General features: G+C 27.8%; 1 protein-coding gene across 3 annotated transcripts; it reads right to left on the reverse strand.

Annotated features, from left to right (window-relative positions):
• Positions 1-5593: 5593 nt before the first annotated feature.
• On the reverse strand, positions 5594-13216 carry LOC101211542 (MADS-box protein AGL42). Of its 3 annotated transcripts, XM_011652828.2 has the most exons (8): positions 12533-13216; positions 10730-10814; positions 10222-10283; positions 10048-10147; positions 9657-9698; positions 9530-9571; positions 6938-7005; positions 5594-5886 (listed from the first exon to the last, which is right to left on the reverse strand). In XM_011652828.2, the coding sequence occupies exons 1-7, from the start codon at positions 12712-12714 to the stop codon at positions 6967-6969; spliced, it is 552 nt and encodes a 183-aa protein (XP_011651130.1). In that variant the 5' UTR covers positions 12715-13216; the 3' UTR covers positions 5594-5886; positions 6938-6966. The 3 variants fall into 3 exon arrangements, with proteins under 3 accessions (XP_011651130.1, XP_011651129.1, XP_004150307.1); XM_011652827.2 differs by lacking the exon at positions 6938-7005 and having other exon boundaries at positions 5594-5882; positions 12533-13215; XM_004150259.3 differs by lacking the exon at positions 6938-7005 and having other exon boundaries at positions 12533-13210.
• Positions 13217-15366: the final 2150 nt, after the last annotated feature.

Raw genomic sequence — 15366 nt, forward strand, 5'->3', positions numbered from 1 at the left:
CAAATTTATTTGTTTATCGAATTTTAGCTTGAAGTTGTAATTGAATTTGAATCTAATTTGCGAAGAAAAGATGTATCTATAGAATCTATATTTTAAGGATAAATTAATATGCCAAGGATTTTGGAATCTCATCCAACCTCGAGCAACTTTGAATTGAGCTGACATTTTTTTTTTTTTTTTTTAATTTTAGTTTGTTCTTATTCATTGTTAGGTAGACTGATCGGACCTACAATAATCAATTCAAGTACATCTCAAAATATTTGAAATATACTTTAAAGAAATTATGCACTCAGATTTTAATTACTTATGTTTGTCTAGTAATTAAATGCATTCATTAGACCATTTTTAATTTCATTTTTATATATATTAGTCTATAACCGTATAAAATAGTTGATTATTGTTAATCAGATCATAAATGAAATTCAACCAGAAAATGTTGTTAAGTTAATGTGCTAAGATTTACCAATTTTGTATGTAGTGGGTTTGGTTGCATAATTAAATGGAAATGGACCCTTTTACATTTACTTGTAAGAAACCAAGAAGTAGTTTAAATTTTTTACATTGTTCTAAAGTTTATATATATATAAATGTTTCGTGAGTGAAAGTACAAATTTTCAAATCTCATTCTTACATTTTCTTCCCTTATTAGCAATAATGGTTGCATTATTAAAGTTTTATTTCATTTTCTTAGTTAACTTTTATTCTTTCTCTTAAATATCTAACACTCCTTCCCTCCGGTGAACTTGAATTAAGAAGAAAGATCCTATAAGTGAAAATCAACTTTAATTGGAGAGAAAATGATACGGTAAGAACTTGAACATAGGATCTCTCCTAGATCACTTGCTCTCTTATCATCTTAAATTATCAATTGATCCAAAAACTTTTGTTTTAAAATAGAACCTCACATTATCAAATATGGTATTAGAGTTACAATAAGCTCAAATGGGTATTCGATCCAAAATTGTTTGATCCCAAAGAGACACCATTTTGAGAGGACATGTTGCGATGTTGAGAATTACACGATAAAAAAAAACCAAGAGACCTACATTCCCTCCAATTCGTTATAAAATTGATGAGTTACTCTTTTTATTGCCAATTAGTTTTAGGACTAAATATCGTAATATAAAAATATTTGGAAAAAAATTATTTTTTATTCATTTTGTATAAAACTTAGATTTTTTTAATTTAATTATTTCTTAATCTTTGATAGGTTGATAATAAGATTTAAACGTTTTATATATATGTGTTTTAAAAATAATTTAATTTTCATATATGTTTAATAATAAAAAAATAAAACATGTTTTCATTTATCTAAAATATTATATTCTTATTATATATATTGCACTTGAATAGCTCACTTATTATTGATAATTAGTTTTCAAACAATGTAATTTTTTTTTACAAATTCTAAAAAAAGAAACATAATAGTTTTGAGAAATATTTTTCAAACATTCTCTTTTATTAATGAGTCTGATAGATATAGTAATAAGTGTTCCAATCATACATAGTTTAGAAAGGGGTTGGAATCACTTTGACAGTAATAAAAGTTTGAGAGAGGAAAAAGTAAAAGGTTTATGTATTTGTTGCATATCCATACAAGATTTTATGAGAAAAGGTATGAAAAAGATTAAATGACTGTAAGATAAAGATAGTAAAAAGTATATGATTTTAAAGGGGAAAGGAATAATATATACATACATATATATCTATATATAATATTGTATTATAGTGTGGGAAGGGAAATGCATGTGAAGGGAAGTTGTTTGGATATGAGACATGAGGAGGCAGAAAGAGGGATATTAAGGACAGTGCAAAACCTGTAAAGTGTTCAGTTTGGATCCCACTTTCAAACACATATATATACGTTTCTTTGCATTGGACCACACACAAAACTCAATCCTATTCATCTCTTTTTCTTTAACAAGTTACCATATGAAAAGGATTGATAGTTAATACATACACAAGAACATCTCAACTAGGTTGGCACATTCTTTAATTAACATTTTCTTCATCTCTCAAAGTCAATAGTAATTGCATTCAAAACAAAAAGGACGTGAACAATGAGAGATAGAGAAAAACTCCCATGATGGAAAGCTAAACTAAAGGAAAGTATCATAATTATAATAACGTTCAATTCAATACTTCATTCTTCTTCTTTATATAAAAATATTCGTTGATATATCTATAATTTGAAGAGTTTTGGTATTGATATTTTAATTCTAGTTTAATATATATATTTAAATAATTATCACCCATTTTGAAGTCTTTTCTAACGTCTGTTTACAAATCACGTTTTCTTTCATTCTTCTAATGTTTTAGGCAAAGAGATACTATTGGAAAAAACTTGCTCAAATAGAGAGTTCTAGTAAAGAAAAAAATAACACAAGGTTGATCACACACTATTTTTGGGATCCAATTATATAATAGTTTGTTGGTCTTTCTAACTATTATAACCTACCATATTTATTGTTTTTCAAATATCTCCTTACGACAATATTTATTCCATTTTTTATCTCTCTTTTTTGTTACCGTGTTTATTATCTTTTATTCAAACTAGGATACTTTACCGTTCAAATACATATTAATCTACAAACTACATTAGCAACCGATCAACTATAATGACTAATTCAATGCTTTAAAATGCAATAGAGATTAATTAGCTAGCAAGAAAAAAAGATGTATTCAAAACTTGGTGAGAATATATACTCTTATTGTAACTCTATGAATTGTTTTTAAATTGTTTAGGCTTTTCGTTGCATAGGGGAAAATGAGTTTCTTTTTTTCTTTTCTTTTCTTTTTTTTTACAATTTAAAGTTACTTTAAAAAAAAGGAGTTTGTACAAGAAAATATTTTAAAGAAATACAAAAGTTGTTTTACAAAAACACTTTAATATACCTTTTTCAAAAGGACTTAATAAAGAAAGTATCTCATTCAAAAATACTATAATTACCATATATATTTTGAGTTATTATTATATCAATTCAGTGAGATGGATATATCATATCATAAAGCTCTCATATTCTTTTTTTATTATTTAAGAACTCTCTGATCTCTAGCAAAAAAATAAAAATCAACTGATCCTCCCAACTATTTTAGATTCCAATTTGTTGAATATTGTTATTATATATAATTATTTTTAACTAGACCCCTCTTAGTCCACATGTTATTACCATACTTCATCCTATAATATGAACATAGTGAAATGCTAAAGAAAAGAACACTGAAGCTATTTTTGATATATCTTAGGTTACATAAAAAAAGATTAAAGAAAATTGTTGTGCACATTATTCTATGACAATGTGATGTTTGAGATTCAGTTTTTGGGGAAAACTTTGCAGATTCCCTGCTTTAAAAATTAATAATATTCCTTGCCTATAGTTGAAAATTAATGTATAGAGAGAGAGAGAGAGATAAGAAATTTGAAATTCAAAAGTTTTGTAAAGTTAAGGGGAAAGGGGTGGAGACATATATATTATTATTTTGAGGTGTGGGTGGACATATGATTATGGTGAATTGGCAGTGATGCCATTGTTTTTATGCATATCTCTCTGCTTCCTGCTCTCTAAATAGCATTCAGACAAACACTCCCTAAACCCACACACATCCTTATGTCCCCTAATATCACACTACACTTTCTTTTCCTTTTTTCACTCTTCTAATATCATTTTCCCCAACTCTCTAGATTGTTCAAATTTGGAGACATACATATTTTCTGGGATAATTTTAGAATATATATGGCATAATTCACATAAAACCCAAACATAAACGATAGGATCAACAAAGTAACCATATCATTTCAACCAAAAATAACACCTTACAACTAAAATAAACAACTTACCTCATGGGGTTGCACATGCATGCATGCCCCGGCTTAAAAAAGGATAATAAAACTAGAATGGATTATAAGATATAATCAACATAAAATCAAAATATAGAAGTAATATGGCCAAAAAAGAAATAATGTCTTAGAGAAAGAGTTCGATTAACCTTGCTTGATCATTGGCCGAGCCTAACCACATGCCTAATAGAGTTGCACATTGCCTTAGCCCAAAAATATCATCTTATGATCAAAATGGGCCTAGGTGGATATTAAATCATCAATCGATCAAAAAAACTTAAGCTTTTAAGTATAAAAGTAAATTTAATATCTAACACTTTCCCTCCATTGTAGGCTTGAAATATGAAGAAGAATCATCAAATATATTGCAGGAACTTAAACTCAAAACATCCTGAAACAGTCTGCTCTGATACCATCGTAAATTATCAATGATCGAATGGATATAAAGGGTATTCTAATGTTTCTCTAAAACTCTATAGATAACTTTCACTCTCTAACTTATGCATTAAATTCATCACAATGATGTATATATTTTTTTTTTGTTTTGAAAGTCATATATAAAAGCAATACTCTTTTTTTCTACTTAGGATTTTGACATCAACACATGCTTCTCTTATATTTAAATACTCTTAAAAAAAAATTAAAAAATCATTTTCCAATATGATATGCACAAGGCCACAAAATGTTTACTATTGGAGATGTGATACATATGAGAGAAATGGTAGGGAGGCCCCCTTCTTGTTCCATAACCTTGTTCAATCAGACCACTGTACCATTATTAAGAGAGAGAGAGAGAGAGGTGTTTTCCATTTCTCCATTATTAATATTCTTCTTCTATTGTCAGCAACTCTTTGGATATATGGGATAGAGGGGAATGCCAAGTTTGATGTTGAATTCTTAAATAAAACACAATCATTGATGTTTGAATAATGGAGCATTTTCTTTTTCCAAACTTTAAAAGATGTTTCATTTTGTTTTGCTCTCTCTCTCTCTCTTCCAAACACATCGATTATTCAAAACCCTTGTTGGGCACACAAATTGGTATTGCTCTCTTCTATATGGTAAGAATTTCTCAAGCCCTGTAAAGGCCCAAAGACATCATTTCTAAAATTTGTGTAATATAGTACTAAACTTTTGGTCCATCTATAATAATCAAATCCTCTTAAATGTTTCATCCATTAATTTAAAAACAAAATACATAACCCCTCAAAGATTACATACCAACTAATACACAACATATTGCATTTTCTTAAGAAACAGCTACATAAATCACAAATATTATTGCAATTTCTTAAATTTCAATCTTTTAAGAGGACTAATGAAGAAAAAAGATGGTTGACTACCAAACCTTGCCTTCATTAGATGCCTCTAAGCTTTTATTTTTGTTATACTATTGTAATTATTCCATCTATTTAATCAGTTTTTTTTTTTTTAAATCATGGACCTAATTTTAAAATAAAATTGAACTTGTCTTTATTTAAAACTCTGTTTTTAAGTTTTTTTTTTTTTTTTAATGAACCTGTCGTTATTAATGGATTTAAAAACTAAAAATAAAAAATTAAGGGATTGCCAAATGAGTCGTTGATATTCTAATTTATTTTTTCCCATTTTTAAAAGGCTATTTCAAATTGGTTGGTCACTTACTCTAATAACACACAAAATTCAGTTCTATTAGATTCATTATAATATATATATACACACATATCACATATCTATATCCAAAATACAATTGAAACTTTTCAGCCACTAGAAAACTTGCTGTAATATGAAAGTTTTAATAATTAAAAAAACAAGTCCTAATATAAAATTACGTAAATTTAGAAGATGTTTATTGGTGGCATGAACAATTAAAAATCGGAATTACAAGGGAAATAAAATGAATTATAAACTATATTATATAATATAATGAAACTTATTTTTCTTTTACATATGGGTAACATTGAATAAATTATGGCACGCCCGCGCGATCAAATTGACAATTGGGTGTTGACTAATGAACTTGAGCTACTCCGACAACCGTGCGTGGCGGCACCACCTTTAACTGCTGCCTGCGATAAGATTATTAAAATTAAAATTATCGGTTTGGAGTAACAAATAATATTAAAAACACTATGATAAGTTTAATTTCATATTGGTAACATGAACTGATTTGGTAGTCGAACTACCAGAGTACTTTTATATTTTCATATATATAGCAAAAGAGAACCAATTCTCTAACTTAGCATTAGTCGTACTAGTTTTATGGCTACTTATTGATATAACTTTGAGTTCACCTTTTAGATTTAGAAAATGCTTGTTGGTTTTATTGTTGAGAAATGTAAAACCTTGTTTAAACTTGAATAGTAAGAATACAATATATATTATAGTTAAGTTTAAAGAATTCCTAAAAACCTCACTTTCATAGAACACTAAGGATATGTTTGGCTTAATGAGTTTCCAAGCATGAGTCATACTCTTTGTAGGACTCAAGAGTGTTCACAAGTTTCACTACTAAAAAAATCAATTTTATATCTTATCAACTCCTTATATTATGGATCCCAAAAGTTCAAAACTACCTAAACTTCATAACTCTTACTCCCTACTCCCCACTATTCATATTTTAACCCCAAACATCTCTTTAAAGATGTCACAAGGTCAAAACATGAAAGAGGCATTTAGCAACCGACGTCATGTAATTGAGTTATGTGGATAAAAAATACTTACACATTTTTTAAGTACACCAACACTTAAAAAGATTCATTACCTAGTTATGCATGTTCTTACATTTCTAACATCGTTATTTGTATTAACTTTTTCTCACTTCGTTATTCATATCAATTCACCTAATTACTACAATAATTACCCACTCAACTTTTCAAAAACAACTTCAAACAAACGTCCTTGTTCTAGGAGATCAAGGTCGTGAAAAAAACACTCACATGGTTGATTTATGTGATTTGATTATAACAAAATTAATTTCCAATTAATTAAAACAATTTAATTTTAATCTTACTTATAAATTAAATGGGTTAGTCAAATTGAATTTATTATTTAAATAAAAGCAACATATTGAATGAAGGGGGTGTAGGAAGGATCGAGGATGGAGAACACATTCTATACCTGTTTAGGTATTGGGGAGAAAAGTGTCCCTAACTCCATCCTCCATTCCCAATCTTCTCAAATATTTTCTGTCCCATTCCACATTCAACCATGATTCCCATAGGTCATTTGTTTTACGAATTTAATGAACATCTTTAAAGACACCATTTTCTTCATCAATATGATAATATAAAAGTGTTTTATGACTTATTCTTTCAAAAAATAATAAAAATAAAAGCTGAAGGTGTTATCAGTCATAAATTTTGAAATTTAAAGACTAATTAACACTCAATATGATTGTTTTGAATAACGATTAAAACTATTAAAAGATGAAAATTTGTGACCGTTGAGGGGAATCACTGGACAATTTCTGTATAAATATAAGAATTAAATAATTATATATTCAAATAAACCCATTTCTTTAATGCACAAACAGAGGGAATGTATATATATATATATCTGTACACTCTTAAATTTTTACTCCAATTCTTTATAAATAAATGTATAATTGTTTAAAAAATGAAAAAAAAAAAGAAAAAACCTTTTATTCTTTTCAACAAATCCATACAAGCCAATTTAGTTATTAAGAATCTTTTTCACACAAAAGTTATAAAACTTTGAATGCTACTTTTATATATATATATATATAGTTTTCAAATTTGATTTAATTTTCTAATCTATGAATAAAATGTAGATAACAATTAAGAAAAAAGTTAATAATTGAAATAGTATCCTAAGCTTAATTTTTAGAAACAAAATCAAAAATTTAAATTAGTTACTATAGATTATTTAAACAATTTTGACATATATTGATGACATTTTCAACTAATATTTAATATTTGTGATTAAGGAGAATTTGATTGTGTTCTTTTTCAAAGAATAAAAATTAAATATATAGAAATCTTTTTATAAAAATTAGAAAATAGTAAAATTTACTAATAGACTTCTAACAATTTAGTTTTTTAAAAAAATCTAAATTTTCGTTTGATCTCTAATATTGTTTTTACCTTCACATCTTTTGAACTTATTATCTAAAATTAAAAAAATAACAATTAAATTTAAAATAACTAAATATATAAGAATATTTTTAAAATTTTAAAAATATAACAAAATTCGTCAAAATCTAACCACTACTAAAGTTTATAACTAATGCACTATAATGTAAAAATTGGTTTAATCGTTAATAAATCACACAAGTTTATCGTAATAGAAGTTTATCTGTTATACGTTACTGTATTTACAATTTATTTAAAATATTGTTATATATTAAATTTATTTTCCCTAAAATGGTGTGAAATATAATCACCCAAAATACAACTCATTTTATTAATGAATAAAATAAAAGTAGAGGTAAGGTCAGAAATATTATGCATTGTGCATTTAATTTGGACAATTAACCTAGGCTTATCTAAAACAACACAACTTTACTTATTTAGTGCAGAATTGGTATCGTACTTATTTGCTATACTTAGAAGTTATAAGTAAAAATTGAAAGCTTCCTTTTTCATATATTATAATCACAAATGTATCAAAATTTAGTAAATTTCATTTCACTGATCAATATATTCCGAACACAGGTTTTCAAATTTAAAACGTTTTTTTTTTTCCTTTGTGTTTTCTTTTGAAATCCAACTTAATTTTTATAGTTTACAAGTATTTTCCTCCGTCTAATAACTGCAGATAATTAACTCAACATTTAAACAAAACATATCAAAACATGCAAAAACAAAAATAAATAAAATAAAATAAGAAAAAGTACCTGTTTGGTCTTTATCTATTTGGTGCTTAGGTTTTAAATTTTAACATTTGTTTCTAAGATTTTAATAATGCTTAATATTAGTACTTAAAATAAGAAAATCAAACCATTAATGACTTAATAGAAGGTTGACTAAAATGATGATTTAATTAGTTTTAAACAAAAATATATTGATGATGTGGTTATTTTAATATTTATAGGAGAAATATTAATTATTTTAAAAAATAAATATTTAACTAAAACCCAACAGATTCCGTTCATCTTCTTAGCCCACTCATCGACCAAAACAGGATACCGGCGGACGACGGAGACCCACCACAAACTCACTCCCTCCCCCACCGTCCCCTCGGCGGTCGGGGCATCTTTGGAAAGAATCCCACCCTATTTCAAGAAAAATTTCCCCCAAAAATCAACTGGCCGCCGCCTACTTTCAACTGAATGTCAAAAGTGGCCAATAGACCTGTACCATAACTACGGTGTGTCTTTTGTCTCAAGCTTAAGATACTTATAAATATTTGTCAATACAAAAATGTTGGTTGAGTTCTTGGTTGGATATATATTTTATAACCATTTTGTTTTGAGAGCAAATAACTGCCGAGGAAGTAGAGGGCGAAACAGATGGATCTTCGCCGGAAATCAACCATGAATGGACTAAGAAAGATTAACCGAATCTGACTTTCGGTATTCTTTTATTTTTATTTATATATTTTAGTTTTTCAGGGGTGAGTGTTAAAATGAAGCATTATTGAAATGTGAGATTGTAAAGCACAGCAAACTATATGTATAACTTAAAGATAAAAGGGTTTTTTTTTTCCTCAAATAAATAAAACGAAGTCGAGGAGTTAAAACGTATTCACCTTTAAAGACAAAATCCTGTTTTCTTCCAAAAGGAGTTTTTCCTGAATTGGACAAAAATTATGTGTTATAATAATTATAGTAAAACCAAATATTATAACATTATTAAAGACATTTCTATTTTTTTACCTTTTCTTGTAGTTGTTGTATCTGCTCATTGTATAATTGAGCCTACAAAACACCCCAATTTCAAGCTTAATATTATGTTTTCCAATAATGAAGAAAAAAAATTGAAATCTAGAACAAAAATAAAGTTTGAGTAAATAATTTGTATATGATTAAATTACAAACTACTTAAGTCTTGAAAATCATAATATTTATTTAGTTAGTTATTTCAACTTTAGTGTCTAATACATCTCTTAAACAAGTCTCTACCTTTCAATACTGTCTAGTACATTCAATTGAAATTGAAAGGCATATAAGAAAGTTATATATGTATATATCATTTTTGTAATTTAGAAAGTTAGGGAGAGTGAATTTATAATTAATTTAAAACCTATAAAGTTGTTTACACATGTACCTTTCTAGCCCTAATTTGGAAGAGGCTTCGTTGAAGCTGAGCATCAAGTACTTCAAGTTCATCAAGGGAACAATTATCCAGTCCATAACCCAACAGCTTCCTATATATATATAATTATAAACACACATTATTCCATATTGGTAAAGAAAGGAAATGAAATGAATAAAAAATTACCTGTGAGAAAGTCGCATCAACTCCATCTGCTTATTAATGCTTTCAACCTCAAGCCTTAATTGCTAAATAAAAATGGAGATCAAATGAACCATGAATTCAAGGAACCCACGTTATTGTCTAAACTAAGAAGTGAGAAGTAAAAATCTGTGTCATACATTATATTTTCATTTAACAGACATTATTCAAGATATTGAATGCCTAGGGTTTATTTATAATCCATTTATTTTCTCTTTTTTTTAAAAAAAAATTAATTTTTAAAAAGCAAGTATGTTTGGTAAGTAAATTACTTTTGTTTTGTTTTTTTTAAAAAAAAGCAAAAATTAGGTTCCAAACCTATGGTTTTTATTTTAGTAAACAAAAGTTTTGAAAGAAAAATCATAACACTGTTTAGTTTCTAAACTTATATATTTATAAAATTTTAAGGATGAAAAATATAAACTAAATAAATCTATTTTATATATCATAGTAATGAGAATATAGATTTTTAAAATTGAGAGACCAAACAGACCTGTAAGAGCTGTCTATCAAATTTAGTGTCATTATTTTTGGCATCTTTAGTACATTTGCGATAGCGGTCCATAATCTTTGGCATCCTGTGAAACCACAATAATAATAATAATCGGAAAGCACAACAAATTAAAATGTGTACTTGGGAATAAGTTTTAAAGCTGTAAATAGAACCAACTTACTTTTAACATAAAGTTATTTTCTTCATTTTCATAATACTTATCCTTATTGCACTGCGCTATTCACTCTGTCCACTCATTATTAGACATCACAAGTACTTGAAAAAGGTAACTAAACAAATAAAAGGTTTATGTATTCCTCCCTTCACTCCAATACGCTCCTAATGTGTATAGTTAATAGGACTACCAACTTCACTATTCACTCCTTTTATTTCTTTGTTTTACTGCCTTTATATAATCACATAAATACACTTACCTATAAATTCAACTCTATGATCATGCTTATATTTTCTCTACAATTCAAAATAAATAAATAAATATAACCCAAGAACTTAAAAAACGTGTTAGTTTGAAATTTTGATCTCTTGAATAAAACATATCTGTATCTACTAACAATATAGCTTTTGCTATATCAATTAATCTCTGACAACTAAGGCATCCCTTACAATCCAAAAAGCTTATGATTCAGTCTTGCATTCTACCGTCGAACTAAAAAAAGCTTATATTCATGTTAAATTCACAATAATATTTTTAAGAGATAAAAAATATAAACTGTATTTCATTGTTAATTAGCCTAGGGAAAGGATCATTTACTTCTCAAATCATACAAGAAAACAACAGTGCATAAATGATCAATTTCTTTAAGCAAGCGAAGAAATCCTTAAACCCTTTCAAGAATAGATAGCCACCCAATTTTTTTAGAGAAACAAGAAACAAGAGATTGAGACATCATTATTAGAAAAGATATTAATCCTGACTAAAGAAATAATTAGAAGATATTCTCAACGTTGTTAACTCAAAGACAACTATATTCTCCTGATCTCGAAGCTCTCTCTTGCCAATACTAGCAGGTGCCTGAAATCTAATCTTTGTTTTGTTATTGCGATACTTCCACCCTCACCCTGAATTGGTGTTTTCATCTACCTCTCCCTTTAACGCGCCTATATACATCCTTTTTTTTGTTATCAATAACATCTACTTTTAGACTACGGGTACGAAGAGAGTGCTATGGATGAGCTAAGTAAATTTAGTCAAAATATCGATATTTTCCAAAGTAGAATATATTTAATTTAATTTCTCCTAATTTTTATTTTCTCATTAACTACTTCAGTCAATTAATACCATCAACATTAATCATAGTTGTCGTTTTGAGACAGACTGTTAAATATGGATGAACAAAGTTGTTTCTATCACCAAAAACAAAAAATTGCCAAAACTCAGAATATTCAGATGGGATGAGGGTGCTAAACATCTGGTTAAGATATCCGAGTATTCCTCAATATTGATCTTCTTAGAAAATAAATAACACACAAAATACAGGTTACATAACTCTCACAAATCTACCCCCAAGCTTCAAGTTTCGAACTTGGGCACCAATCAGTCAATCACTATCTAAAGTTTACCAAATAATTAACTCTACTGAACATTAAAATTTCCGGAAAATCTTCAAAGATCACCAAAAAAAAGTACAAATAATTTAATAAACTATAGCAAAGGAAGTAGGTTTAATTAAGAAAGAAGTGGAAAGTGGATATAGAATAGCTTCAAACCTACCAACCAAACCATTTATTTATTAATAAACTGAAAAAAAAAAGAAGAAGAGAAAATAGAAAAGAAAAACATACTCAGAGCTTGCAAATTCATAGAGACGACCTTTCTGTGAGAAAATAATGACGGCAATTTCAGCATCACACAGCACAGATAGTTCATAAGCTTTCTTCAATACTCCATTTCGACGCTTTGAGAATGTTACTTGTCTACTTGTTGCATTTTCTATCCTTTTCATTTCTACTTTTCCTCTCACCATTTTCTATTTTATTATTAGCTAATTTTTTTCTTTTTCTACTTTTTAAATTCACAAATCAAAATCTAGAAAATTATAATGGATCTATGCATACATCTTTACCAAACAAGGGAAGGAAGAAATAACTATAAAAGGCAACAAAAATTATTTTAAAAAACTCAAAACCCAGAAACCCTAGAAAAAGAAAGATTTGATTTTTGGTTTAAAAATGGGGAAAAAAAGAAAAGAAAAGAAAAAAGAGGCCTCCCAACACAGAAAGAAGTGATTTTGAGCCAAAAACAGAAGTGGGGAAAATGAGATAAAAGGAAAATGGAAGAAATTATAAAAACCCTAGAAAGGTTTTTAGACAGAGGATGGATATTGGTTGATTATTTGAAGTGAGAATGCCTTTCTTATTATATTTCCTCTTCCATTTATACACTAATTTATATTCCCTTTGTCCTCTACCATTTCCTCTAAACCACACACAAAAGGAAAGAGTTTCCCAAAAAAAGAAATAAAAGAATATTGAACCTATAAAATAAATATAATGTGTGTGTACATACTCAATCCTGATAAAAGAAAAAAGGTCATGGACTGAGACAATTTAGAAGAAGGATCTTTTTTACATGATTGATAAAATCTAAATTTATAAATAAGCCGCTTTAATCTAACACCAAACTGTCCAGTTAAGCATGTTAGTTAAAAGTTAAAAACATTTTTTTTCCTTCAAATTAATCTTTTAATTTCTTTTCGGTTTCCAAAAATAAAAAAATAAATTAAAACATCTACTCTTTTGACTCAGAAATTTAAACAAAAAAAAAAAGAGGAAGAAGAGCTTTTATTCCTTTATTTGACTAACGTGGCACATTAAAAAAGTCTTTTCCCCCTTAAAAACCTTTCTAAATCATGTATTCTATTTTAAGAGGTCAAAAAATTGTCATTCCCTAAAACAAGTTATTTTATTACATTTGTTAGTGATTTAAAATAGTTAAGGTCATTTTTTGTCATATCCAAAATGATTTTGAAAACATTCTTTTATTGACTCGTAATTAATCAATATTTAGTTTTACCCTTTTAATGTAATTTTACTTTAATCAATTTGGTTTTGAAATGAATGTATAAAGTAACAAATTAAGGAAGGCCTTCCATCATTGCGTTGCAATTGTTGGTTGACATAATTTGAGCAATACCATCGTCTTCTCAGGACCTTCATGCATGTACTTTTGAGGTTGAAAGAACTAAACCCTAGCGAAGAAAACAGGTCTTTATTCCATTGCTATACTTTTTGTGTGGTCCAGCTGTTTTCCTCACTGACATTTCATGGCACCTATTATCAGAACTTACGAGCAATTCCATCCCTAATTTTCAAGTTGAAGACTATATGTTTTAATTTTTCCAAATGTTGTTTGAATACGTCAATGGTTGGAACCAAAAACTTATCTGAAAGGCAAATCTAGTGAACAATAGACCACATTACATGTGTTTTAACTATGCAATTCTTTTCTTAATTAGAAAAAATAGTAAATTGTTTAAAAAATTACACTCCCTTTTATAGAGTATCTATGGCAAAATCTAGCTAGGTTTGACTATCTGCTTTTCTTATATATATTTATTTACCGTTGAATGGTTTTTTTAAGAAAAGTATAAAGATTTGATAAATGACATTCATATTTGGTGTTAACTCTAAATTGTGTTTGGAAGAAAGAGTTAGTTATCATAATCTTATATTGTTGTAATCGAGTTATAATGGTATGTATTTAAGGTACAAACTACTTTAGCTCGAGAAAAAAAATAATAAACACTATAAAAGACAATAAAAAAATGATAAATTTCAAATAATATATAAACACAGTATTAAATAGAAAGTTTTGAAATAGCGTTGATTATAATTAATTAGGGAGTACAAAATAGTATTCTTTATATGAAAAGAAGATTATTATAATGTTGAACAATATCCTTGCCCTATGCCCTCGAAGGACTAAATAAAAGAATTAATATGGTTTATTTATGGGGCCGTTGCAAAAATAATTAAAAATAATTATGATAATAAAGTCAATGTTACTACATTTTCTAGATTTCAAAAGTAACAAATTTAAAATTCGATAACCTCGTAATTATAGGACTATCAAACGACAAATCATGGGTTAGATGAGTTTTGCATTTGATGTATAAGTTAGTATTTAATATTACATGATCTAACGTTCTTTGACTCATATATATATATATATATATGAACACATAATAGCTGATAAGATGCATTTGTTGCAATACCATCTTAAATCAGTATGAATTGATGTGTTGGTCGAAACAAAAAATAGAAAGGCATGAAATTGTGTGCACAAAGTATAGAAATACGATATATGATTGTAGGAATATGTAATGTTGAAAATGGTTAAAGATAAGAATATAGGAAAAAGAAAAGGGAGGTGAAGAGTAGTGGAAGTTAATGGAAGAAAATAGATGAAAATGTAGAGAAAAGGAAGTTGATTAACGTTTGAACAAAAAGTGTGTGGGGGCGGGGGAGAGTGTGTAGTGTACGAAGGAAATGAATATATAGTAAAGTTGAGAGGAGGGTACCAATGAGGTGGACTACAGGCTAATCACATATCGACACCTCCATATACCGCTGGGCGAGGCTGCCTCGGTTAATGCAAAATCGACCACTTCACATGC

This window comes from Cucumis sativus, chromosome 3 (genome assembly GCF_000004075.3).
Source record: "Cucumis sativus cultivar 9930 chromosome 3, Cucumber_9930_V3, whole genome shotgun sequence".
NCBI classification, from domain to species: Eukaryota; Viridiplantae; Streptophyta; class Magnoliopsida; order Cucurbitales; family Cucurbitaceae; genus Cucumis; species Cucumis sativus.

What these genes read in the sequence shown, in the direction of transcription:
- LOC101211542 (XM_004150259.3), bottom strand. Translation starts at nt 12,714, where the DNA reads ATGGTGAGAGGAAAAGTAGAAATGAAAAGGATAGAAAATGCAACAAGT. An exon ending in TATGAATTTGCAAGCTCTGA is followed by an intron (nt 10,815 to 12,532) that starts GTATGTTTTTCT and finishes GTGGTTTCACAG; the next exon opens with GATGCCAAAGATTATGGACC. An exon ending in TTGATAGACAGCTCTTACAG is followed by an intron (nt 10,284 to 10,729) that starts GTCTGTTTGGTC and finishes ATTTTTATTTAG; the next exon opens with CAATTAAGGCTTGAGGTTGA.